Source organism: Silurus meridionalis, chromosome 1 (assembly GCF_014805685.1).
Source record: "Silurus meridionalis isolate SWU-2019-XX chromosome 1, ASM1480568v1, whole genome shotgun sequence".
NCBI lineage: Eukaryota > Metazoa > Chordata > Actinopteri > Siluriformes > Siluridae > Silurus > Silurus meridionalis.
The window spans coordinates 31,524,636-31,549,750 of NC_060884.1; the positions used below are offsets into that span (position 1 = coordinate 31,524,636).

A 25,115-nucleotide genomic window follows, 5' to 3' on the forward strand; every position below is an offset into this window, starting at 1 on the left:
CCATAAAACCTTAGAAAATCAGTCTTGAGATATTTCTTGGCCCAGTCTTGACGTTTCAGCTTGTGTGTCTTGTTCAGTGGTGGTCGACTTTCTGCCTTTCTTACCTTGGCCATGTCTCTGAGTATTGCACACCTTGTGCTTTTGGGCACTCCAGTGATGTTGCAGCTCTGAAATATGGCCAAACTGGTGGCAAGTGGCATCTTGGCAGCTGCACGCTTGACTTTTCTCAGTTCACGGGCAGTTATTTTGCGCCTTGGTTTTTCCACACGCTTCTTGCGACCCTGTTGACTATTTTGAATGAAACGCTTGATTGTTCGATGATCACGCTCAGAAGCTTGGCTATTTTAAGACTGCTGCATCCTCTGCAATATATCTCACTATTTTTGACTTTTCTGAGCCTGTCAAGTCCTTCTTTTGACCCATTTTGCCAAAGGAAAGGAAGTTGCCTAATAATTATGCACACCTGATATAGGGTGTTGATGTCATTAGACCACACCCCTTCTCATTACAGAGATGCACATCACCTAATATGCTTAATTGGTAGTAGGCTTTCCAGCCTATACAGCTTGGAGTAAGACAACATGCATAACGAGGATGATGTGGTCAAAATACTCATTTGCCTAATAATTCTGCACTCCCTGTATATATATATATATATATATATATATATATATATATATATATATATATATATATATATATATATATAATTTTTTTTTAGACTGGACATGGCATGTAAAGATAACTAACACAAACTGAATTTGTACACAATCCACACACACTTACACACAGATAATAAAGCTACATTCACAGGGAACTCTGTCAATTTAAATGTGAAAATATTATAAAAAATAATGTTTAAACATAACAGGGAATCATTCAAAATTCCCTTTTGAGTCTGGTTCCTCTTAAGGTTTCTTCCTTGAGAGGAACATCTCATACATCTCAGAGTTCAATTTTTTTAACAATGGTAATTGTAAAAATGTGCCATAGAAATACTGAAAGTAATTGAGTTGAATTGAATAGTACTGAAATTCACAAGGCTGAGAGAGACCCAGGTGAAAGCAGACAGAGACAAACAGAATATGAGTCTGAGACAGAAAGACAGGAGAAGACAGAGAGACAGAGAGAAGGCAAGTCTGAGACAGAGAGACAAGGGATAAGAGATAGAGAGAATACAAATGGATGGATGGAGATGGAAAAGCAGGAAAAGAGAGACAGTTACACAGAATATAAGTCTGAGACAGAGGGAAAGGAGAAAACAGCTTGGGAGATAAATTGAGGATGTGACAGAGAGACAGGAGATGACAGACAAAGAGACAGTCAGAATACAACTCTGAGACAGAGAGCGACATGAGGAGACAGACAGACAGACAGACCGACAGACAGACATACAGAAAGATAGAATATGAGTCACTGACAGAGATTCAGGAGAAGACAGACAGAGAGATGGACAGAATACAAGTCAATAAAAGAGAGAGACAGGAGAAGAGAGACAAAGAGACAGACAGAATATGGTTCTGAGACAGAGACAGGAGAAGACAGACAGAGAGACAGACTCAATAAAAGTCTGGGACAGAGAGACAGGAGAATACAGACAGAAAGACAGACAGAATATGAGTCTGAGACAGAGAGACATGGGAAAAGAGACAGAGAGACAGACAAAAAAAGAGTCTGAGAAAGAGAGACAGGAGAAGAGAGACAGGAAAAGAGAGAGAAGACAGACAAAGAGAGAGGCAGAATATGTCAGTAACTGACAGGAGAAGAAAGAGACAAACAGAATATAAGTCTGAGACCAAAAAACAAAAGAAGACAGATAGAGAGACAAACAGAATACAAGTCTGGAACAGAGAGACAGGCAGCTACCCTGAGCCCAGTCCAGTAAGTCTTTATTTAGCACCATCACACACCCATAAACACACACACACACACACAGATCTGTGTGTGTGTGTGTGTGTGTGTGTGTGTGTGTGTGTGTGTGTGTGATAAATGTCTGTGTGAATTTCAGTTACAGATCACTCCATTACAGTTATGATTTCAGCCTACAGATAACACCAATATTTCTGTTCATCCCCACACATTAATAACGTCCAAACAGCCGCTATCGCCTAAGCTGCCAGCTCATTTATCACACACACACACACACACACACACACACACACACACACACACACACACACACACACACACCTTGTAGACATCAGGAGCAGTTTAGCTGAGAGAAAAAAACGTGCACATTTTTTTGCATGCATCTGGATCAGTCTCATGACTTGTTAGCATGACTTTTACACCATCTCAAGTGCAGGACCAGAACATGACCTGTAAAACAAGACTTTCTTGACTGGAATCATGTGGCATCGGAGTGTATTTCTTTTATTGTTTATGAATTCACTGCTAATTAAAGGGGCAGAAGTATTTTGGATGCATCTAAGAAACCCAAACTTGCATCATCTTCAGACGCCATTATCCAGAGCGACTTTCAATTATCCCATTCAGTTGAGGTTTAAGAACCTTGCTCAAAGGCTCAGCAGTAGCAGATTGGTGGTGCTGGGATTTGAACCCATGACCTTCCATTTAGCAGTCTACTGAGCGATTACTTCCCACATAAATGTGACACGATTGACAGAACCCCACGTCAGCCAGCAGCCAAGCGGTGTCTCTTTCTGCTCTATAGACCTGCCTGATCCACCCCGATGCCCTACTGGCCATCCTGAGTTCTGATCAACTGGAACCCACTTGCTGATGCTGCTAATGGATCTACATGAACGTCTGAAAGTTCAATGAGATTACAGTGGATGGTTCCATGGTTCTTAGGAACCATGAAGATGGATTTGTACTGTAATGAATATAGTCTGCTACAGCGGGTTAGGACTACAGTTTTTATAAGCAGTTTTGCATTCAAGAGTCCATCAATAGAAGTATGATGAATCAACATTTGGCGTCAACCAGATGAGGTTTTGTTCTGGTTCCTTTAAAGGTTTCTTCCTCATACAATCTCAGGGAGTTTTTACCTTACCATTGTCATCTCTTTCCAGAAGTAGAACTAGAAAATTATTTTTGGATTGGCAATGGGGTGACGTGAGAATTATGAAGGGTGGCAAGCAAGCATGTGGATACAAAGAATGAGATCTCAAAACTCCAGACTTCTAGTAGTTCCTAGAATAGCAAAGTTCACTAAAGGTGGTAGAGCATTCTTATATTTACTTCCTAAACTTTGGGGTTCAGACAAACTCTCCCAGTTTAAGCGCAAATTAAAGACGTATCTTAAACATAACACGCGTCACATATCACAACCTTGTGCTCCAGAACATCTGATCACATGCACATGATCAACTTGTGCTTGTTAATATTATGAACAGCAGCTATGCTAATTCCTCTCCACTGCTTCTCTTTTTCTATCTCTATCTATCCCAAGGTTGCTCCAGCTTCAGTCTTGTTCCACCTCATGAAGATTATGGACCTTGGGGTGCCGACCCCACAAACATCTCGAACCATCTAAAGGCGTACAAGCGCCATTTGGATAAGCACCTCGTGTAGTGTTTGGACATTGGACCTCTACAAATGTTTAAAGGCTCTGGCATGGAGAAGCTGGTGTTGGATCTATAATGATCTCAAATCTTGAGCTATTTAATGAGTTGCTCAGTAGCTACTGGTTCCACAAAGTCACCTGACTGTATAAGACTGTAGAAAGGACATTACTCATAATCACACACTCTGGTACTCATGTTATTTCTCATTCTCAGGTGTTCAGTATTGTTTTTAGGATTTATATTTTGAATCCCTAATGAATGAGCCAGAGGTGACAATGATGAGTGAAAACCTATGAGGAACAAAGAACCCAAATTCAGAACAGAACACAATCTAATCTTAATGACACCCAATGTCCATTTATTCAGTCTATTTACACCTGAATGCAAAACTGTATCTAGGACAGTGCATCCGGAAAGTATTCACAGCGCTTCACTTTTTCCGTGAAAGAAGTTTGTATGAAATCTGTCAATTTAATAAAATGAAAATAAAATCACATGTACAGCATGTAGTTCTAAACCACTATAGAAGCATGTATTAAACTTTAAACTTTCTTTCGGCTTCTCCCATTAGGGGGCGCCACAGTGGATCATCCGCATGTTTTATTTGGCACAAGTTTTTAAGCTGGATGCCCTTCCTAACGCAACCCTCCACATTTATCCGGGCTTGGGACCGGCACTAAGGCTTGTGTAACCCTAATGGCTGGGGTTGGTTCCCTGACCAGGGATCAAACCTGGGCCGCAGTGCTGAGAGTGCCGCATCCTAACCACTAGACCACCAGAGAACCTTGTAGAATCATGTATTAATTACAATCCAAATCCATCTTTATGGTTCCTAAGTGGAACCATGTAACCAACCACAGTACTCTTATGGATATTTAGTATGTTCATGTGGATCCATCAACAGCATCAGCAAGTGCGTTCCAGTTGATCAGAACTTTTTCCAGATGCCTCGGATATTAGTGTGGTTCAGGGAAGTCCTGAGAGCAGAAGGTGGACACCTGGTTTTTTAGTAGAAAACTAAGATTATCTAAAGTAAATGATGATACAAAATTCTTCATGTAGAATTCTCAAAGAGCAAAAATCAGCATAGAGAATGAGTCAGTTGTTGCTGAGGAACGCTTCCTTTCTGTGTCCGGGTAATTGTTGTATTTCCCCGATTTCGGATGTGCACACGCACTCCCATGGATGAATCGCTGTTCCAAACAGGGAGGGGAAAAGACACGGAGTCATGACGTAAGCCTGAAGAAAACCGGTAAGCTTCTCAAAAAAAAAAAAAAAAAAAAATCCCAGATCACTTGCAGAGTTATGACCTACAACAGAGGACATCTGCTTTCCTCTTTTCCTCCCCTCTCTCTCTCCAGCACACACCAAACCCCTGTGTCCTACATCCATCACTCCATCAAACCTCTATTAGTATGTTTAAGACGCAGCTCAATTTTCATGTCAATTTCCGCATCAATTTCTACATTTAGCAGAGCGAACACAAGCATACGACTGCGTGACTCGGTTTCCCAAATCAAGAGGAGAGCTAGAAAAGAAACTGGAAATGGCACTGATGGTTAGGATCAGATAATTCAGTGTTACAACAAGGAAAACAAACCAGTGTCTCGAGGTGCTTCTGAGAAAGAATCTGATGTGGCATCATCTAAAGTAAATAAATGAAATCATCTACTGAAGGTATAGCTCTTTTTTTTTTTTTTTTTTTTTTTTTAAGAAAAGTGTTAGAAATAAAACAAAAACAATTGCAAATAGAGTCTTCATTGTCCAGAAAATTTCTCCATCCACCACCCACCACACAATTAAGCATACAATCATTAATGTACAGTATTGTGTAAAATGCTCATTGGAGACAAGGTGAGATTGAGATGGTTTGGACATGTGTAGAGGAGGGACATGGGGTATATCAGTAGGAGAATGCTGAGCATGGAGACACCAGGAAGGAGGCAAAGAGGAAGGCGAAGGAGGTGGTTTATAGATGTGGTGAGGGAAGACATGCAGGTAGTTGGTGTGAAAGAGGCAGCTGTAGAGGACAGGGGGTTGTGGAGACGGATGATCCGCTGTGGCGCCCCCTAATGGGAGAAGCCGAAAGAAGAAGAAGAATTGGGTAAAATGCTCAAGCCTCCACCAGCTTTGTTGCTGAGGAGTCTTGGTGATGCAAAAGTATTTAGGTCTGTCCGATTCGCAATCTTTGGCATTTTCAATGGAACGATGTGATTGAAAGCTGGTCTTTTTGTAGCTGACAATAAACATTTTAACATGAAATAGCAGGATTTACGAGTGTTCGCAATGACGTTAATTAAGGTTCCATTTCATTTAGGAGCCTGGTTCCTTCTGTTGCTCAAATTTAAGGGGAGGTCACACTGAATACTTGCCTTGTTAGTCTATAGAAGCTGTTTTTTCCCATACTGCATCCAAAGGAGACTGAGATATATTTATGTATTGCCAATAAACTATTGCTGGAACAAGAAATCTAGTGGTGGTGTAAGACTTTTGCACAGTAACTTCAGAGTAAACTACAGACATTATTCAGCTCATCCTCAGACATGTCAGGCACATTGCTTTTTTAAAGCACATATTAAATCAACAACTGATGACCAGAGTGCTGTAGAATATATTACAGAATCATATAGATACAAAAAACCCAGACAAAAACACAAAATAGAGACGTTATACTGAATTAAATGCTAAAACAAATATTTTTTTAAAAAGTCAGCAAAATTTGCACTTTGTTCCAGAGCGTCGGTCCAGCAACTGTGAATGAAATTGCAAATGTACGGTCTCTTACAAAAGTTAGTGCACCCCTCACATTTCAGCAACCATATATACATTCTCAATAGACAATATTGTAAAAATGGATAAATTACTTGGATATATTGTAGTCAATGTGCAGCTTGTGGACAGATTTACTGTCCTCTAAAAAGAACTCGACATACAGCCATTATTGTCAAAACAACAGCCGGCAACAAAAGTCAGTACACCCTCAGTGAACATGTCAAAACTGTGTCGATATTTTGTGTGCATACCGACTTGTTGCAGCGTGCGACGTGAATGACGAACAGGATGTGGCTTTGCATGGTTAAGCTGTTTCACTGAGAGTGTACTCACTTTTGTTGGCAGTTATTTAGACAATAATGGCTGTATGTTGAGATATTTTCAGAGGACAGTAAATCTGTACTGCTACACAACCTGCACACTTTAAAATATTATCCAAGTTTCATTTCTATAGTGTTGACTTGTACAAATATACACTATAATGTTTGCTAAAAATTGTGACGGGTGTACTCACTTTTGTGAGATACTGTATAAATAGTTTTGCATTGTTTTGGTCCTCATGATGTCCAGTTTTTCTTTAAAAGTCCATCTTTAAGATGTCTTTGTGAGTAGATCTGCAACCAAATCAGTTTCTTCTCCTCTGTCAGTCATTGTAGAATGAAATAATAAAAATAAAACAGCTCTCTGAACATCTAATCAAAGGATGTGAAATGCCCTAAGGGACGTGGTAGCTCAGTGGTTAGGATGTGGGCTTTTGAACAAAAGGTCATGAATTCAAATCCCAGCTCCACCAAGCTGCTAATGCTGGGCCCTTGAGCAAGGCCCTTAACCCTCAACTGCTCAGTTGTATAAATGATATAATTGAGTGCGTAGTGTGTAATGTAGAGTGTGTGATGGTATTTGAGCATCATACATTACAATACAAGGGGACAATGACTATATGAACATCGCCATCTAGTGGTCAGAATGGAAGTGCACCCACTCAACTGCATCTGGATTCATAAAAAAAAAATAGATATTCGATTAATTGGACGTTTTTTGGGGAATATTTGATATTTTTGTGGCTCGTTGTTTCAATGACATTATTTCCCTCCAGCACGGTTTAACATTCAGCTTGCTATTTATTTCTCACTCATGGTCGACTGAGAGTCATTTTACAGACACCCACCTTAAGGTTCTCATTAAGTGGGTGGAGGAAATGAGAGCCTGATTATTACAATCACAAGTCCAAAAAAAGTTGGGACTGTGTAAAATATAAAAAACAGAATGCAATGATTTGCAAGTCCCATAAATCCATATTCTATTCAAAATAAAATAAACACATTCACTGTTTAAAGTGAGGTCATTTAGAATTTGATGGCTGCAACAGATCTCCAAACAAATTGTGACAGGGCCACGTTTACCACTGTGTAGCATCACGTTTTCGGTCCGTATACATCTGAGAACTGAGGAAACCAGTTGCTGAAGTTTTTAAAGAGAGGAATGTTGTCCCATGTGTGTCTGATACGGATTCTAGCTGCTTAACAGTCCTGGGTGTTCTTTGTTGTGTTTTTTGTTATGTAATGAAAGGTCTAGACTGCAGCCAGGCCAGTTCAGCACCCGGACTCTTCTAATACAAAGTCATGCTGTTGTAATAGATGCAGTTAGGATTGTCTTCCTCAAATATGCAGGGCCTCCACTAAAAAATATGTTTTCTTGATAGAATCACTTGTTGCACTAAAACCTGTATATACACCATTAATGGATTTGCCTTTCCAAATTTGCAAGCGGCCTGTGGGGCTTTTTTAACACTGACATCTTAAAAGGTGTAGCAAAGGTAAGCTTGATGAGTAAGGAACATGGAATTACTGTTATTGCAATTTGACCACTGATGAATTTGGAAGAAGTCTCAATAATTGGTATGGGTATTGAGCATGCACAAACAAAACACAACCTTCGTTTTTTTTCTCCCCATTTTTATTTAAATTCAAAATATGAAACGAGCTAAACACATCACACAAAAAAAAAAACAATGTAGTACAGAATGTCAGAGTGCCTCATGTTGAAATCCTCAGTGTCAGAATAAAGCAAAAACAACAAAAACTAAATAAACCATTGAATTAAAATGGCACCTGGGAGTCTTCAGTCAGAACGAAATTATTTTATATGTTTAAAAAAAAAGTTTATTCTGGTCTGCTTGACAGAAAATGAAATAAAAACCCGAATTGCAGTGACGTACGGCTTCTAGGCGATTTTACCAGCGGTTTCTCACTTGTAATGTGAAAAGATACCCAGCTGACATGCAAAAAAATTGAGACCGGAATCCAAGCGAAGGAAACTTGGAAGCAAGCGCAATCGGGGAAAGGTCTAATGCTTTCCCTTCTTGAGACGTCAATGTGTAGTACTGATCAGAGCTTATAGATTCCATTCAGTAGGCTGAATCCCATCACAGGAACCAAGGAATCCACAGGAATCCAATAAGCGATTTTCTAAACACAATAACGCGATATTATAAACCGTAGGTTACGCAGTGATCGAAGGATGGACCTGAAATCCAAAAACAGCGTGTCCACTTTATCCTGATATTACATTGTATGCAAATGAGGGCGGGGTTTAAGACATTCAAATTAGCCAATCATCATAAACCTGATCATTAGAAATGCTAAAATAATAAACAATTCTAAGCATACTCAAAAGAATCATTTGGCCAGCATCGACACCTGCAGAGGTCTTGCAATGACAGTTAGTGACATGTTATACTGATTTTATGCTCTGATCCTTGACCTTAAAGCTTCTCCATGAGCACCTGAATGTCCACTACCTTCAGGTAAAGATGAAGATTTGAAAGTTAAGAGTTAAAGATCGAAACCCGATTGCAACCAGATTCCTTCTAAAGCGCCGTGAGCCAAGCTGTTCTATAATAGAAGATAAATCTGTGGAATTTCAGCTATTTTTTGATAATAAATCAGGAAAAGGTTTCATGGTGTGAATATGAGGAGCGTTGTGATTGGCTGATCACGCTCCAGGAAGCAGTATGCAGGATGTGTGGCAGTAATCCGTTCCAAAACCGTATATGATACACGTTTCGCCTTCGATATAATTGAACACAAATTAAGAGTTTCGGGTGCGAGCGCTCGGTCCGGTATCGAGGTCTTCATGAAGCCTGGAAGCTGTAGGTGAGCAGGTACAGTCGAGATCGTTTCTGAGATATCTGATTGTGGGAAATATTTACAGTACGGCGCGAAAGGAAGCAGCGTTGTGGCTCCGGGTTTAGGAGCCGTTCTCCTCTTTCGCTTGCTTGGAGGCCGGAGCTTCGGCGTCTGTGCCATTTGACTCCAGAGCTCGCTTCTTCGGTGCGGCTGGTTCTGAGAAGCATCGGGAAAGAAAAAAATTGCATTAAAAAAAAAAAAAGCGTTTTTTCACTGGTCACATGCACATTACAGGACGGTCAGATTCTATATTTAGATATCCCAATGATGTTAGGACTCGGTGATCAAAGCACAGGGTTAGCCATGATACAGCGCCCCCTGGAGCACAAAGGGTTAAGTGCCTGCATAAATTTAATCCAATCAGCGGTACACGTTTTCGTACCTTTTTCTGTACAGGGCGTTCGGTTCAGTGTATCGAATGCAACCCCTTTTTACGTGTGGAAAATCCGAGTTCCTTCACAAACGTATTAAGTGGCGGACCGCAAGTGTGTTTAGTCTCCGCCTTGCATTTGTTTCGACGTGGCTACTCGAGCCGTACCGGAAACACGATTTTGTTTCGCACATGCGTGAAATCGCAGCCACTTCCTGCAATCGCTAACGTTTTTACGACGGTCCAGCGACATGGATTCTTTCGCTTTTTTTTAGGTCCAACTTCAATAATTTCTCTTAGAAGGAGAAAATCCTGACAATTCCACATATCGAGGGAGTGAATGAATAAATGAAGGATGGAATAAAGACATTTGTTAAAGAATGCTGAAGTAGAAGAGTTGAGTACAAAATAAAATGATATTAAATATAAAACATCTGTATTACCCAAATTAAAAAGGTTTATGTAGAATTATATTTAATGAATTTAATTTGTGTCTATTTAATTGATAACTTATTTTAATGGATATAAGAAAATGTAAATACGATTTATTCTATTAGATTTTTTTATTTAAAACAAGCAGGCATTTTATATTAATTTGTTTTTAAAATGTAAACTGGTGATGTTCAAAAATGTTAATAATAATGATAAACTGCGTAATAAAAACAAGCAACTGTGTGTTTCGCAGGTTCAAAAACCGTGGTCCGCTCCAAACCGTGGATTTTGTGTACCGTTAAACCCCTGCCAAAAAATTATTCATTAGTTACTAAAGATAATTTGCCAGTATTGTGCCTGCGATGACATGATCAGCAGAGTAAAGGAAATACTCCTCCACGTTACTAGGTGGCAGTAGGTATTTGTGACAGCAATGAACAGAAATAGGAAAAGGAAAAGTGCACAGTAATGTTTTTTAAAAAATAAATAAATAAATGTCGTGCCTCAAAAAACGTTGAAAGACTGTTTTATAAATAGTGGAGCACAAATGGCTGATTTCATGGTTGAGAAAAGCCCAATTTGGGGTTTATGTATTGAAAATGTACGTTTACGGTAATCATCAGCGACGGAAACATTTGCAGTATAGATGCAAGAGCCACTTTTATATTTTTTGATCATTTGTATATTTATTATACGCACGTATGTAGTGTTGGTTACGTAGCAAATGTTTTTTTCCCCTGATATTCTTGATTCGTGTTCTGTTTCTCCATTAGCCACGCCTACTTTATTTGAATATTGGCCTGCTGAAACCATGTTCAGGCAGGAGGAGGAGGAGTCTTTAAGGTAACACAAGAAAAGGAAGAACAGGTGTTAATGGAAGCAGAATACAAGGACTGAAAGGATTTCCAGTATATAATATATTTGTATTTCCTTTTCCTGCTTATGTGATTAAAACAGAACAGAATGACGTAAAAACCGATTTTCCACTTAAAATCGTTTAAAAACGTATGCCGAGTGAAAACGAGCATGCCACAGACGTTATTTTAAGGTATTAAACTGCACGTGTTCAAGTGGGTATGTTTGATAGTAATAGTGAGCTGTAATCACTCTTGAATGATAGACACATAATACAAGAACTATCAAAATTGAATCATTAAAAACGAAAAATGAAAATCTAAATGCTAAAAATAAATATATTTATACACCTGTAATAACTCCAGAGAGTCGGATCAGGACATGGCAACACAAATATGTATGAATTCAATCCATTTTTATTTATATAGTGCTTTCAACAATGCACATCGTCTCAAAGCAGCTACAAATTGATTAGAAAAGTATGTACAAGTGAATGTATAATTTGTCAAACACATTTTCGTCTCCTCCTTACCTGCTTCCTCGTCACGATCATCCCCTTCTTCATCACTGTCGAATTTAGTCTTCTTGCCCTGGAATCGGGTCTGCTCTTGTCCTCCTCTGTCTCTACGGCCGCCCCGGCCTCGGCCGCGACCCCGGTGACCTCCTGCGGGTCCAAAAAAACAACAACGGGTAAGATGTAAGATTTAGCCAAACAAGTCCCGCCTTTAATTATTCTCATGGCTGTGTCCCAGCACTGCTTAGCATTTAGCATGAACCCAAGTGTAAGTTTTTCCCATCAGTATATTTTCATACCAGTCCTCAATTCTTCACTTAATATGTATATTTATAAAAGTCAATATTTAACCACACTAGACTCCCCGTCACCCATTATCCCGCTGTAACTGATTAGACATGTGACCTCTTCCTCCTTTGCGTTTGTTGAGCGATTCCTGTTGGCTCTCAATGATCTTCTTCAGAGTCTCCAGCTCGGCGTCTCCCTCCAGCACTTCCCATTGCACAGCTTGATCTTTGATTTTCAGCTCGGAGCCTCCGGCTGCTTCAAGAGCCTTCTCGAGGGCCACCTTGGCGTCCGAGCGGAACAAGATGGTGCCCTGAATGCAGAAAGAGCGAAAACTGTACAATTAAAAACAATAACAATTAGGGCTTCTGGTAGACGCCCTCATCCAGAGCGACTTCTAAATGAATTATACAGGGGTAATTCCCCAGCTAATGGGATTTGAACTCAAAATCTTCCCTGCAATTGGACACGATCTGTGACTGCCATGACATCCAGTGACATTTACTTTAATTTACCGTAATTTCCAGACTATAAAGCGCACCCATATATAAGCCGCACCCACTGAATTTGACAAAGATTTTTATTTTGAACATAAATAATCCGCACCTGTCTATAAGCCTGTCTATACTAATGTACTTTACACAGGCTTTAATGAAAGACAGTGTCTGTTACACGGTGTAACGGGTGAAATATGTTGTGGCTCCTTTAAGAGCAGAGCGGTATTTTGGGAACAGCCTGCCACCACATTTTTCCAGGATTACTGCATGTGTGCAAGACCGAGGAATATGTCCTTATTTTCTGATGCTCATTTCTAAGTTTCTTTGACTAACCTGTTACGCCGTTGCCAAGAAAAATTAAAAAGCACGAGATTTGGAAACCTGTCTGTGCTTATATGATTTCTGTTGCAACTGGAGTTAGCGAGCTCTCCCTTCACCCAGACTCAACGCTTTACAACGGCTTGTATCTAAACAGTAGCCGACCAAGAAAGTCATTGTTCACTAACTTCCTCCTTCCTCCTATTTCTCTCGGGAGTTTATCTTTTGGCATCGTCGTGCGTTTAAAAATCAACACTGGTGAAGCTTTTTCCAAGCCGTGCAGCTCAGAACACAGGTGAGGTGCTTTTTTATGCCCGGTTGTTTTCAGTGTGAAGAATAATTAGTTTTTTTTGGCTTGAAGTTTGTAAAACCGGGAAAAACCCAGTAAAAATCCATATATTAGCCGCGGGGTTCAAAGCGTGGGAAAAAAGTAGCGGCTTATAGTCCAGAAAATACGGTATACCAATATTTGAAAAGTGTTTGCATCGGTTTCATGTGGACCACAAATGTATATAATGTGGAATGCAATCTCCCACAATGCACCGCATGTCTCACCTCTTTGCATCCTCTGGTGAAGTCGATCCATTTGATCTGAGCGTGCTCGGCGAAGATCTTGTGGAAATCCTCTCGGGATACTTGATCCAGTTCACCCGAGAACTTCAGCACGCAGCCTCTTTGCTCATCCAGAGATTTCTGGACACGCAATAAATAAAGAAAAAATCCAACATGGAGACATCTGCAGTTCATCAGCCCTGATACACCTCATCACGTGCGTTGTGAGGAACATGAATAACGCTTATGGAGTTATAATTACAGCAGCAGCTCTTCTAAAGGGGCATTTTACTTGTCACATGTACATTACAGCAGAGTGAAATCTTTTGCATATCCCAGAGATATTGGATGCTGGGGGTCAGTGTGCCCCTTAACTGAGGGTTAAGGGCCTTGCTCAAGGGGCCCAACAGTGGCAGTTTAGCAATCCTGGGGATTGAACCCCCGACCTTCTGATCAGTAAGTCTGAGCTCCCACTTCTCAATGAGTCTGTGTTACTTTTCACTCACTATAAATTGGAAACTTGGGGTTAAAGTGGGCTAATTGTGTGTGCTTTCAGTTCACTCACCATCTCCTCCTTCTCAGCCTGTTTCTGCTTCTCTTCTTTTTCACTGAAATCAAAACAGTTCCTTTAGCAAACTGAAGGGCATGAAATGAATTTACAGAAAAAAAAGTATTTTGTGTTTAGAGATGTGACCGAGACTATTGTTACCGTCTGCCGTGATTGACAGCAGGAGAGACAAATATCTCTGCAGCTCTCTAAAGCATTCCCTAATGTACAGTGATGTGGTTCTCACCTCCTGGCTTTGGCTTTAGCCTCTGCACGACCCTGCTTCCTCTCCTCCGATTTCTTAGTAATGTAGTCGTCTCTACGCAAAGAGATCAGAAGTTAAACATGAGCATCTTCTAACGACTGCTCTGTTCACAGGATTTAGGTATGAACAAAAAGAAGAGGCTTAAAGGCTAAGAAATCTGTTATATTTACACACACACACACACACACACACACACACACACTTAAAATTAAATAGGGTTTTTACCAAAGGCATTTACGACTGAAGAAAAGGTTTACATTAAATGTGAATGAACACTACAGAGCCTGTTAAAAGGGTGGAAACACACACTCTGCATCTGGACAGTTCGTTTCTTCCAACATTCAGCTGGAATGCTTTGCTGTGCCTCTTGTACAACTAGTGAAGAACATCTTTGGCAAGTTTTACATTACTTCAGAGTATTTTAGAGCAGTTCAAGAGGATTTTGGTGCCGTGACCCGGCAGGTCATTCCATGATAGATGACAATCCAGACGACTGTTTACTCTCTTAATAGCGCCTACAAGCTTTGTACGCTTCGGCTCGTCATTTTGTTGTATGGTGAAGTCTATTCCAAAGAGCCGGAGTCCAGATGAAATTGTGTTGAAGTATGGAATGGTTGCCATGTTGGTTCCTTCCACTCCGATAAGTCTCCAACCTTCTCTGCTCCTAAACAGCCTCAAACCATTAAGCTTCCACCTCCATGTTTGACTGTGTGGGTAAAGGCAGTCTGATCACATCATCTCTCCTGTTCTCTATTTTAAGTAAGTTCTTCTTTGAGAGACAAAAATGTCTAATTTGGATTCATCTGTCCATGGAACTTTCTTCCACTTATTCACTGTCCAATTCTTGTCCTTACACAATGTACACTGGGGCGTAAATGTTGACACAAGGCACTGCTCAATCATGACTTACTTGATGAGAACAATCATGTCATTTCCTTTGAACTGTTTTACATCGTCTCTGGCAACGAAGGTCTTAGCTGCCTCCTCTGACTCCAAGGTGGCGAAGATGGAGCCCTGCGAAGAGCAAATCAAACGAATTATTACCCATTCTCCACCAAAGGAAGTAAAAAAAACCTTTTCACTCAACATTTAATTCCTTTTTGAGAGTGTGAGGGTTCAGCAATCTTAGATCATTACAGATAAATAAAGAAAAGGCAGCAGAGGAGCAGGAGCAGCATATGGACACGATTACGGCTAAAGAAAAGAGGCCAACCTGGGATGCTAATTTTGTTAAGGGTCCTGGAGTAAAAAAAAAAAAAACATCAAATGCATGTCTAATTATAAATGTTAACCTAGAACACGTACCAATGTTCCTTTCAGCTCTTTTCGCCCCCATGGATTTTGTTTTAGCGCCTTCACAATGATCATTATGTCATTATGTACTGTATTTGTATCAGCTAGTCAGTAGACATCGGTCGCACAAATGCTTCTCCTTCTATAAATGTTCAATGGAGACATCATTTAATATAATTAATAATACTCTTATAGTTCCGGGTAGTACAACCCCCTGCTGCACCACTAACGTTTCCACTTCAGCCTGCAATAGCGACGTCTCCGTACTCCACATTTGCAATAAAGAAAAAAAAAAAAGGAATTACTGCAGAAATCTTACTTTGAAAGTTTTCTGTGGACCTTTCCTCATGTAAATGTTCTCCACGTTTCCTTTATCGTTGAGCCAGTCTTTGATTTCATCCAGCGTCGTGTCCAAAGGGAAGCCTTTCTGTGGGATAATGAAGATCCGTCAGTATAAATCCCATGTCTATAGTACAAACTGATGAACACAAAGTGGTCCAATGTCTAATTAATGATTGTATTTAGCAGAACAGGTGAGATCAGACTGTATTGAATCATAACGGCGTGTGTGTGCGGTGTGTGTATCATCCTTTAGCAACAGCTGCTTGCTTTTGTTCCAAAAGTGACGCCAAAACTGTACCATATTACTCAATGTTTGATATATTTATTTATAGTCGTCTAGAGCAGGATACTCTATATTGGTGCCATGACCCAGATCTCAGTGGCCTAAAAGCTAGAAGAATAGAGAAGGGACTGAAGTATAGTCCATGTTAATCAGTGAAACATCATATTCGTCGAATATTTGCACTGATGTTCATGGCGTATTGTTTCATGGGAATGTGCCAGACCTAACGCAGATGTGCCTAAGTAGCACTCACCATGTATATGGATTTGTGTTTAAGAGCATCTTTATACTCCTCATTGAACTCGGGCAGAGGTTTGCTTAGGCTCCGTCTGATCTTGGTCCGATCCTCGCTGATCTCCAACAGCCCGGTTTTGGATTTCTGCAGCGCCTCGACGATAACCGCAGCTTCCAAGGTCAAACTTTTAAGCCTATTGAAATAAAGGTGTGAGAGAATGGCATGTTACCAAGAGACTTCTCTAAATCATATACGGGGCAAAAATACTGTAATCTGTAACCATACTACTGCATGTCAAAAGTAAACTGTCTCAAGATATTAAATATGAAGCAATACGAACTTCAACTTGTATTCAGGGCCCCGTTCAGGGTCGTTTTTCTGTACCTGTTAAACTTGAGCATTGTCTCCAGAGTAACCCAACCATCATCCAACTGTATCTGCTCTTTCAGAAACCTGTCTCGGGGAAGGTTATGGTCTCCAAAATAATACTAAAATAAAAAAAAAACACCACATTTATAAGCAACTTAAAGCGAATAGGTGATAAAGGTGCTAGGCCTGTAGAGGAGTGCGTGTGCCTCACCTCTATCTGTTCTGCCACCTTCTTTTCCAGGGGAGACATTTCCTGTTGTTCAGCCATCCCTAATAACAACAATAAAAAAAAAATCTATTATTCCAATATGATTAACCGCCACCACCATGCTTCACTGTAGGCATGGTATTGGCCAGGTGATGAGCAGTGCCTGGTTTCCTCCAGACATGACACTTGGCATTCAGGCCAAAACAATCTTGGTTTCTCATGGTCTGGGAGTCCTTCAGGTGCCTTTTGGCAAACACCAGGTGGGCTGTCATGTGCCTTTTACTGAGGAGTGGCTGGAAACTCTACCATGCAGGTGCCTGATTGCTGGAGTGCAACAGAGATGCTTGTTCTACTGGAAGGTTCTCATCTCACCACAGAGAAACAATGGAGCTCTTTCAGTGACCATTGGGTTCTTGGTCCCCTCACTGACTAAGGCCTTTCTCCCCCAGTCCATTCATGGATGATTGAGGCCACTGCAAACATTTTCTGCACCCAACAATCCTGTCTCTGAGGTCTACAGACAATTCCTGGGACTTCATGGTTTGGTTTGTGCTCCGACATGCACTGTAACTGTGGGACCTCATACAGACAAGTGTTTGTCTTTCCAAATCATGTCCAATCAACTAAATTTACCACAGGTGGACTCCAATCAAGTTATAGAAACATCTCAGGGATGATCAGTGGAAACAGGCTGCACCTGAGCTCAATTTTGAATGTCATGCCAAAGACTGTGAATACTTATGTACATGTGATTTTAGCAAAGATTTCAAACACATCATTATGGGGTATTGTTTGTAAAACTTTGAGGAAAATAATGAAGAATAATGAGAAAAGGTGAAGCGCTGTGAATACTTTCTGGATGCACTTCACATGATTACGCATAACAATTAAATAACAGAGTGAAAGACAGGTACACACTGGCCTGTGACAGAAGTGGAAGAAGTGCAGTGATTTCCCAACTGACTAAGAAAGTAAAATAAAAAATAAAAAAATTTAAATAAAAGATAATATATAAAATCACTGTTGCTTCCTTCAACACCCCACAAGAGCTGCAGTTTTGGTGATGCTCTGATCCAGTCGTCTAGACATCACAATTTGGCCCTTGTCAAACTCACTCCAATCCTTACGCTCGCCTATTTTTCCAGCTTTTAACACATGAGATTTGAGGACAAAATGTTCACTTGCTGCCTAATAAATCCCACCAACTAACAGATGCCACGATGGGGAGATAATCAGTGTCTCATATATAAACTTTTTAATGTTTTAGTTCAGTTAAACGTATATTAGAACGAGGAACCATCCAGTTTATTGTTTAATAGTGTTTGATGCCTTATATGGTGATGCAGTTACCTCTAATGTGACATGAGGCTGATCCTTTTTTTTTTTTTTAAAGGTTCTACAAATGCCATTTCTTTCCTTCAACTTTGGCCCATGTGCCCTAGTTTGGGCATCTGCATGGTGCATCTGCCCATCACTGAACAGCATGTATGTCTCAAAAATGAAATATAAGGAATGCCACCCAGTTGAGAATGGGTTCCCTCAAGGTTTCTTCCTCCATCTGAGGGAATTTTTGATTGCCACAGTCACCACTGGCACACATATAAGATATAAACTTGATAATTATTATATAAATTAATATTCTGTACTCTCTCTTTAAACACAGAGTCATTAAAAATATATACAAGGTAGTCAGAGATCACATTTGATCACACTTTATGGTAGACTTTATGATCATTTTTATTTATGAATGTATTTCTTCCTAATTTACATAAATTATAAACAAACAAAAAACAAGTCACTATAAAAGTTTCCTTTTTTTATAGGCATCCGAAAATATTTATTATACATAAACCAGGATTTCAGTTTAAATCACTGTACACACAAGATCGCACAGGTCACGTGTGTGAACCAGACCGCCGCCATGTTTGAAAAGGACCACGCGTGATCCCGAGATCTCGCGATAACGAACGAGATGTTGATCCAAACCATTCAACACGATTACAAACTAGTGGCGGTGTATAAGATAGTCTTCAAAATGTGAAACCATTTACAGTTAAAGTAATACGTTCGTGTTAAATGGTAGTTTTTTACTTTTACATAAGAAAAGTCTTAAAATGTGCACTTCCGGGCACGCGTGGACACATGGAGCAGAACAGCAAGTCAACTCTGGAGCATTCTGGTCAAAGTAAAACATTTAGATCAGTGATTTCTTATTTAATTTGGACAAATATATCTATATCTATAAATATTAATATACTGAACCGGTGTTCTCTTAGTAATGCAGCCCGCTTTAATGAACACCACATGGATGTATAATTTCGCTTTATACCCCACATACTCCTCATTTACACCCACATATACATGGACATAAAGATAAATAAAGACAAAATCTTTCAAAATGTTAAATTTCAGCATTAAAAACACTTACTTTAATGCGTTTGGTCTATCTGCGTTTGGATTAACTGCAGCTCTCTGCTTCGCTCACGCTTGACACACGCGTTGGGCCACAGCGCATGCGCGGGACGTAATTTATCCACGCATTATGGGAAATGGTGTCCGAAGTGTCACAAAGCCTACAAAAATGGCCGACATTTGTAAAAGGAAGATTGTTCAAAAGAATAATTATCGATTAACTATTGACATTATTATAAACAATTATTATTCCTGCATATATTATTTATACATGACCTTTTATTGCATTATTATAGCTATTGTATAATGATTAAACCATAAAGGCTGTCGGTATAAAAAGTTAAGAAATAGGTAAATATTTAATTATATATAAAATTATTAAAATATAAAATTTATAAATTATATTTGAATTTATAAATATATATTTAAAAAGGCCACGAATTAATCAGTATTTTAAAAAATTAATGTAAGCGTTATTATTATAATTTAATCAGTTAAATGGTAAAAAAATTCATGTAACAACGCATTATATTATTATTATTATTATTATTACATCAGAATAAAGGCCACATTTTTTTTTATTTTTTAGCATTATTATTCTTTTTACAGTTATGGCATTTGGCAGACAGTCTTATATAGATAAAATTACATTTATCTAATTCATACAACTGAGCAGCTATGGGTTTGAGGGCCTCACTCAGGGGCCCAGGTATGGCAGCTTGGTGTGGCTGGGATTTGAACTCATGACCTTTGGCTCCAAAATCCAATGCCTTAACCACTAAGCTCTCACCTACTTCTAGTTTGTTAATAATATTTCATATACTACTACCAATAATAATAAATAATAATAATAATAAATAAAATAAAAATTATAATACTACTACTACCAATAATAATAATAATAATATTAATAATTAATAAATAATAATAATAATAATAATAAATAAAATAAACATTATAATACTACTACTACCAAAAATAATAATATTAATAAATTAATAAAAATAATAATAACAATAATACTACAACTAATAATAATAATAATAATAAAATACTGAGGATGGAGCCACCAGGAAGGAGGAAAAGAAGAAGACCAAGGAGGAGGTTTATGGATGTGGTGAAGGAAGACATGCAGGTAGTGGTTTCAAAAGGGCAGATGTAGAAGACAGAGTGATCTGCAGACGGTTGATGGCGTGGTGACCCCTAACGGGAGCAGCCGAAAGAAGAATAAATGACAAGCAATGGTGGTGTTATACATTTATTTTTCTCATATTGTTTATATTTAATCATAATCCGTATCTCTAAATTATGACCATTAAAAATAATTACATTTCACACACAAACATTACACATCAGAGTTTACAGTAATAACCATGGAAAAAAAAATACGTTACAAAGTGCTGACACTGGGGATTCCCTCCATGAATATTAAATAAACCTCCTGAACATTCTCGGACGAATCAGATTCGAGACCTTCAGAAACTATATTTCAGCTCTTTAATTGATACAAACAACTTGATTTCTTTAAAAAAAACAATACGGTTTTCTATTCCTCGGTATCATAATCTGAGTGGAGAATTGAAGGATATCTGCAGTGTACATGCTGCGAGTGCGCAGTTCCCTGCGTGAACATAATGCCCTCTAACTACCTGCTGACCGAGGTGCTGTAGGATTCAATCACTTCGGTTCTATCTGGAGATCTTTAGAAAGTGTTGCAAAAACTGCGACAGCTGAAATGTTACCGTAACCCAAGACAACGGTGTTGGACAGCGGAATTGAATTCTGAGTACCAACGTGTCCATTACTTCTACACCAACATCAGCGAGAAAAGCGAAAGTGGCACGTGGTCCCTTACGCTCGAAGATTTTCTTTCTTTTTTTTCTTTCCCCCTAATAAAGTCCATAATACGTGCAATCGCAATACCGTGATGTTCTTCTGCAACATCAGCAAATTAAGAATAAAGGAAAGCAAAAAAAGACAGCAATGAGCCATCCATCAAGCACCAGAACTGCTTAAACGAAGGGGTGTACGATACAAATCGTGTCCGACGACATCGTGAGTATCGTGTTAACGATATCACAGTATTCTCATACTGCAACGACTGACTTTCTCGTAATTTCGACGTAAATGCTACGTATCGTTTCGAATTTAGACCCGTAATCTCATATTTTTGTTTATAACGTGGCACAAAAACGCCGGCGTATAAAAGCGAGCTAGTAAAATAGACATTTACAAACACGTGTCTTTTATCATGCAAAATAAATCGCCTGATTATCGTTTTACTGGCTAAAATTTCGAGATATTGATCATTTTTTTTCCAATTTCGCACACCTTTACTTAAACTCTTCTGCTTAAACCCTACCTACATTATTTTTATTTTTTTCAAACGTTACGTGTTTCATGTTAAAGGTTATCCGCAGTGAACGTATCGCTATACAAAGCTATCTCGCTATCTCTCGTGCCATAATAAAAATATTTTTAGCTTGTGTTTCTACGGCGGTCCTTCGCAGACGTTTTTAAAAGAGTTCGGCCCGTTTCTGGATGATTTTCAGCTGGTTTAGAATTTCAATCCCGCTGCTCCAGGGGATCACCTGAGCCTTGGGCGTGTTGCCTTCGCTCCTGTTTTTGGCCAGCAGCTTCTCAAGGCTGTATCCTTTACGCGGCATTGCGAAGTCCCCCTCGTTTAAAAGCTTAAGGGGACAGAAATCGTTTGATCCGTCGCCCGAGTAACACACGGTGTGGTAGTGGACCCCGGCGTCCGCCTGCTTCTCTTTAAAGTCTGCTAACGCTTTCTGCTTGCACATGTTGACCGGGCAGCGCTCGCAGGAGTGCGAATGGAAGCACCGCACTTCGATGTAGCCTCGTCGGTCGACACTGGCCGGGTTCGAGAAGATGCCGTTGACGTCACTCGCCACTCCGGCGCCTTCTAAAATCCACTCGATGAACAGCGTGTTGGAGTCGGAGATGATAATGCAATCGAAGTCGTTCTTGTTTCGACCGATGAACTTCAGCAACTCGATCATTCCGCTCGTGAACGGGATCGTCTGCATGAGCTCCCGAACGGTGTCCGGACTCACGGACTGATCTCCGATGTAGTTAAACACTCGACCCATGTACTCGGTCCAGCGTCCTCTCTGGTACGATTTCTCGAGCCAGGCTGGTAAGCTCTGCCCAGGTGTGCACTGGATCACCCATATGTCGCTGTTCTCGTCCACCAGCGTGTGATCGAAATCGAACGCCACTAACGTCTTCGTTTTCATCTCGGCCTGCAGGAACGGTAAAGAAAGTAACTTCACAGATGACATTTTAAGCGCTTAGAGGAAAACATGAAATGAAAATCACCTGACCTACAGCACTGTGTAATGCAGGTGTAAAGAAAATATATCGATTTTGATTATTTTTAGCAAGATTGAAAAGTGAGAAAACAGAAATTCAGAACCAGGTGATTAACCAATAATATCAATCAGGTGCTAATCATCATCGAAATCACATGCAGGTTGAAACCCAGTCATTCACTGAAACAGAAACAGCTGTGTAGGAGGCTTGGTTGTGGAACAGCAGAACTGTGCTACTAAAGGAGAGGCACCATGGCTGAGACTGAGCACAGAAACAAGACTAAGTGCTTCTACTGCATTAGCGAGGTCTCTCCCAGGTGAAGATTTCAAAGCAGGGATTCGTGTTGAGCTCTTCAAGCTATTTGAAATAAACTGGCAATGTTGAGGACTGTAGATGCAGTGGTCATCCATGGAAAATGAATGCAGCAGATTAAAGTCACATCAGAAGATGTTCAGCACTGCCATCAGCCAAAAGCCTGCAGGAAACCATTAGGAACCCGGTACACCCATGAACTGTCTGAAGACATCTGGCTAGAAGTGATCATGAAAGAAGTGGGACACACAGTACCTTCAACGTTGGAGCAAGTCTGAACGAATCAACTAAATAATATATAAATCATAGGAACATGTGAAAAGGTGCTCTGGACTGATAAGTCAAAAATATTTGGCTGTCGCAGGAGGCTAATTGTTTGCTGAAGTCCTGGAGAGCGGTAATGAGCAGGCAACAGTGAAGCATGGTGGAGGGTTCCTGCAAGTTTGGGGCTGCAATTCTGCAACGAGAGCTGGAGATTTGGTCAAGAATAATGGTGTCCTCAATGCTGAGAAATACAGACCGATCTCCATCTTATCCATCATGCAGCACCACCAGGGAGGCATCTGATTGGTCATAAATTTATTCTGCAGCAACACAAAGTGCCCAAACATACAGCCAATATCATTAAGAACCATCTTCAGCACAGAGAAGAAAAAAGGAGACCTGGAAGTAATAGTTTTGTCCCTGGGGTCAACTGTGCAAAGTAATGGAAAGTGTGTTAGAGAAGTGAAAAGAAGAGTGCAGGCAGGGTGAAGAAGAGTGATGGCAGGAGTGATTTGGAATAGACAGGAATCTGTAGGAGTGAAAGAGAAAGTTTATAAGAAAGAGCTCACCATCTTGCGATGTTGTATGGTTTAGAGACAGTGGCATTAACAAGAAGACAGGAGGTGGAGCTAAAGGTAGCGGAGCTGAAGGCGCTGAGATGTTCATCAGGAGGGATTAACAGGATAAGAAATTAGTTTATTAGACGAAACGTGCAGGAAGGACGTTTTGGAGACGAGGTGAGAGACGATTGAGATGGTTTGGACATGTGCAGAGGAGGGACATGGGGTAGAAGAATGCTGAGGATGAAGTTGCAGGCAGACGGAAAAGAGGAAGACCAAGAAGGAGGTTTACGGATGTGGTGAGGGAAGACATGCAGGTGGTTGGTTTAAAAGAGGCAGATGGATATGGAGACTGATGATCTGCTGCAGCGACCCCTATCGGGAGCAGCAGAAAATGACCAGTATGACAATCACATTTCATTCCTTAAATTAAATAACCAGTTTCACTCTCGGGATAATACATGACGAAACACACCTGTATATTTAACATATATATCAAACATATAAATATCATTCCAAAAAGACATTATACTTTTAAACGCTTACCAGTTCAATAGAACACAAACCCGTGTACACAACCCTGCTGTCCCAAAGAGTACAAACCGAAAGTCACGTCTCCAGCCCATTCCTCTTTCTTATTGGCTATCCGAAAACGCAACCTTCACCAATTGGTTGGTTCAAACGTCAATCAACTTGTACCCACTCGCTGATTGGGTGGCTAAATAAACGCGGAAGTGAGTAATCCGTTCCGTTTTTTCCGCATATTTTTTATTCTTTTTTAGATTTATATTTGGTTTGCTATTAAAATAAACACATACATGTATAACACGTATAAACAACGGCGTGTGTATTGATTTTATTCCCATTCCAGTGCACTCAAGTCGGATTATTAACACCGATAAAGAGGTTAAAGGGAGTGTTAGCATGTAGCTAATCTTCGCCAGCCATTATGCTTAAATGAAATATTTATTTGCTTGCTTTTTATTTAAGGTATAAACAAACGGTTGCTTTATTTTGGTTAGAATTTTACTGTCCGTTTTAGTGTTCCCGCTATCTTGTTTACTAAGTGTACAGATAAGATCCCCGGATGAGGACGCGGTATGTGATTGGTCTAGATCAGTGGTTCTGTTCAAGTGTGCGGTGCTGCCCTCTAGTGGGGAATAAAGGCATTCCACGTGGGCCAATAAACGGCTGGATTTATATAATTTTTTGTTCTTTATTCATTTTCATTTATGTTTTTCTCTATTAAAAATAAAGTTAATACACTTAAAGCAACAACAAAAGGATATTAATGCAAGTAAATTAAAACAACAGCAGTTTGGATACCTAACACAATTACACTTCTCTATATTAACTGTTGTGGGTCTCGTTAGCAA

The 25,115-nt window shown here is 39.8% G+C and overlaps 2 protein-coding genes across 2 annotated transcripts; both read right to left on the reverse strand.

Moving 5' to 3' along the window:
* Positions 1-8,278: 8,278 nt before the first annotated feature.
* ssb (small RNA binding exonuclease protection factor La) lies at positions 8,279-19,422 on the reverse strand. The gene is made up of 12 exons (XM_046852255.1): positions 19,284-19,422; positions 16,859-16,917; positions 16,663-16,766; positions 16,297-16,471; positions 15,738-15,845; positions 15,036-15,139; positions 14,108-14,179; positions 13,879-13,921; positions 13,317-13,454; positions 12,067-12,259; positions 11,680-11,811; positions 8,279-9,646 (listed from the first exon to the last, which is right to left on the reverse strand). Exons 2-12 carry the CDS (start codon positions 16,913-16,915, stop codon positions 9,552-9,554), a joined length of 1,221 nt encoding a protein of 406 aa, XP_046708211.1. The 5' UTR covers positions 16,916-16,917; positions 19,284-19,422; the 3' UTR covers positions 8,279-9,551.
* Positions 19,423-20,509: 1,087 nt separating this feature from the next.
* On the reverse strand, positions 20,510-24,370 carry phospho2 (phosphatase, orphan 2). Its single transcript, XM_046852404.1, has 2 exons — positions 24,286-24,370; positions 20,510-22,533 (listed from the first exon to the last, which is right to left on the reverse strand). Exon 2 carries the CDS (start codon positions 22,525-22,527, stop codon positions 21,784-21,786), a length of 744 nt encoding a protein of 247 aa, XP_046708360.1. The 5' UTR covers positions 22,528-22,533; positions 24,286-24,370; the 3' UTR covers positions 20,510-21,783.
* Between the last annotated feature and the right edge of the window lie 745 nt (positions 24,371-25,115).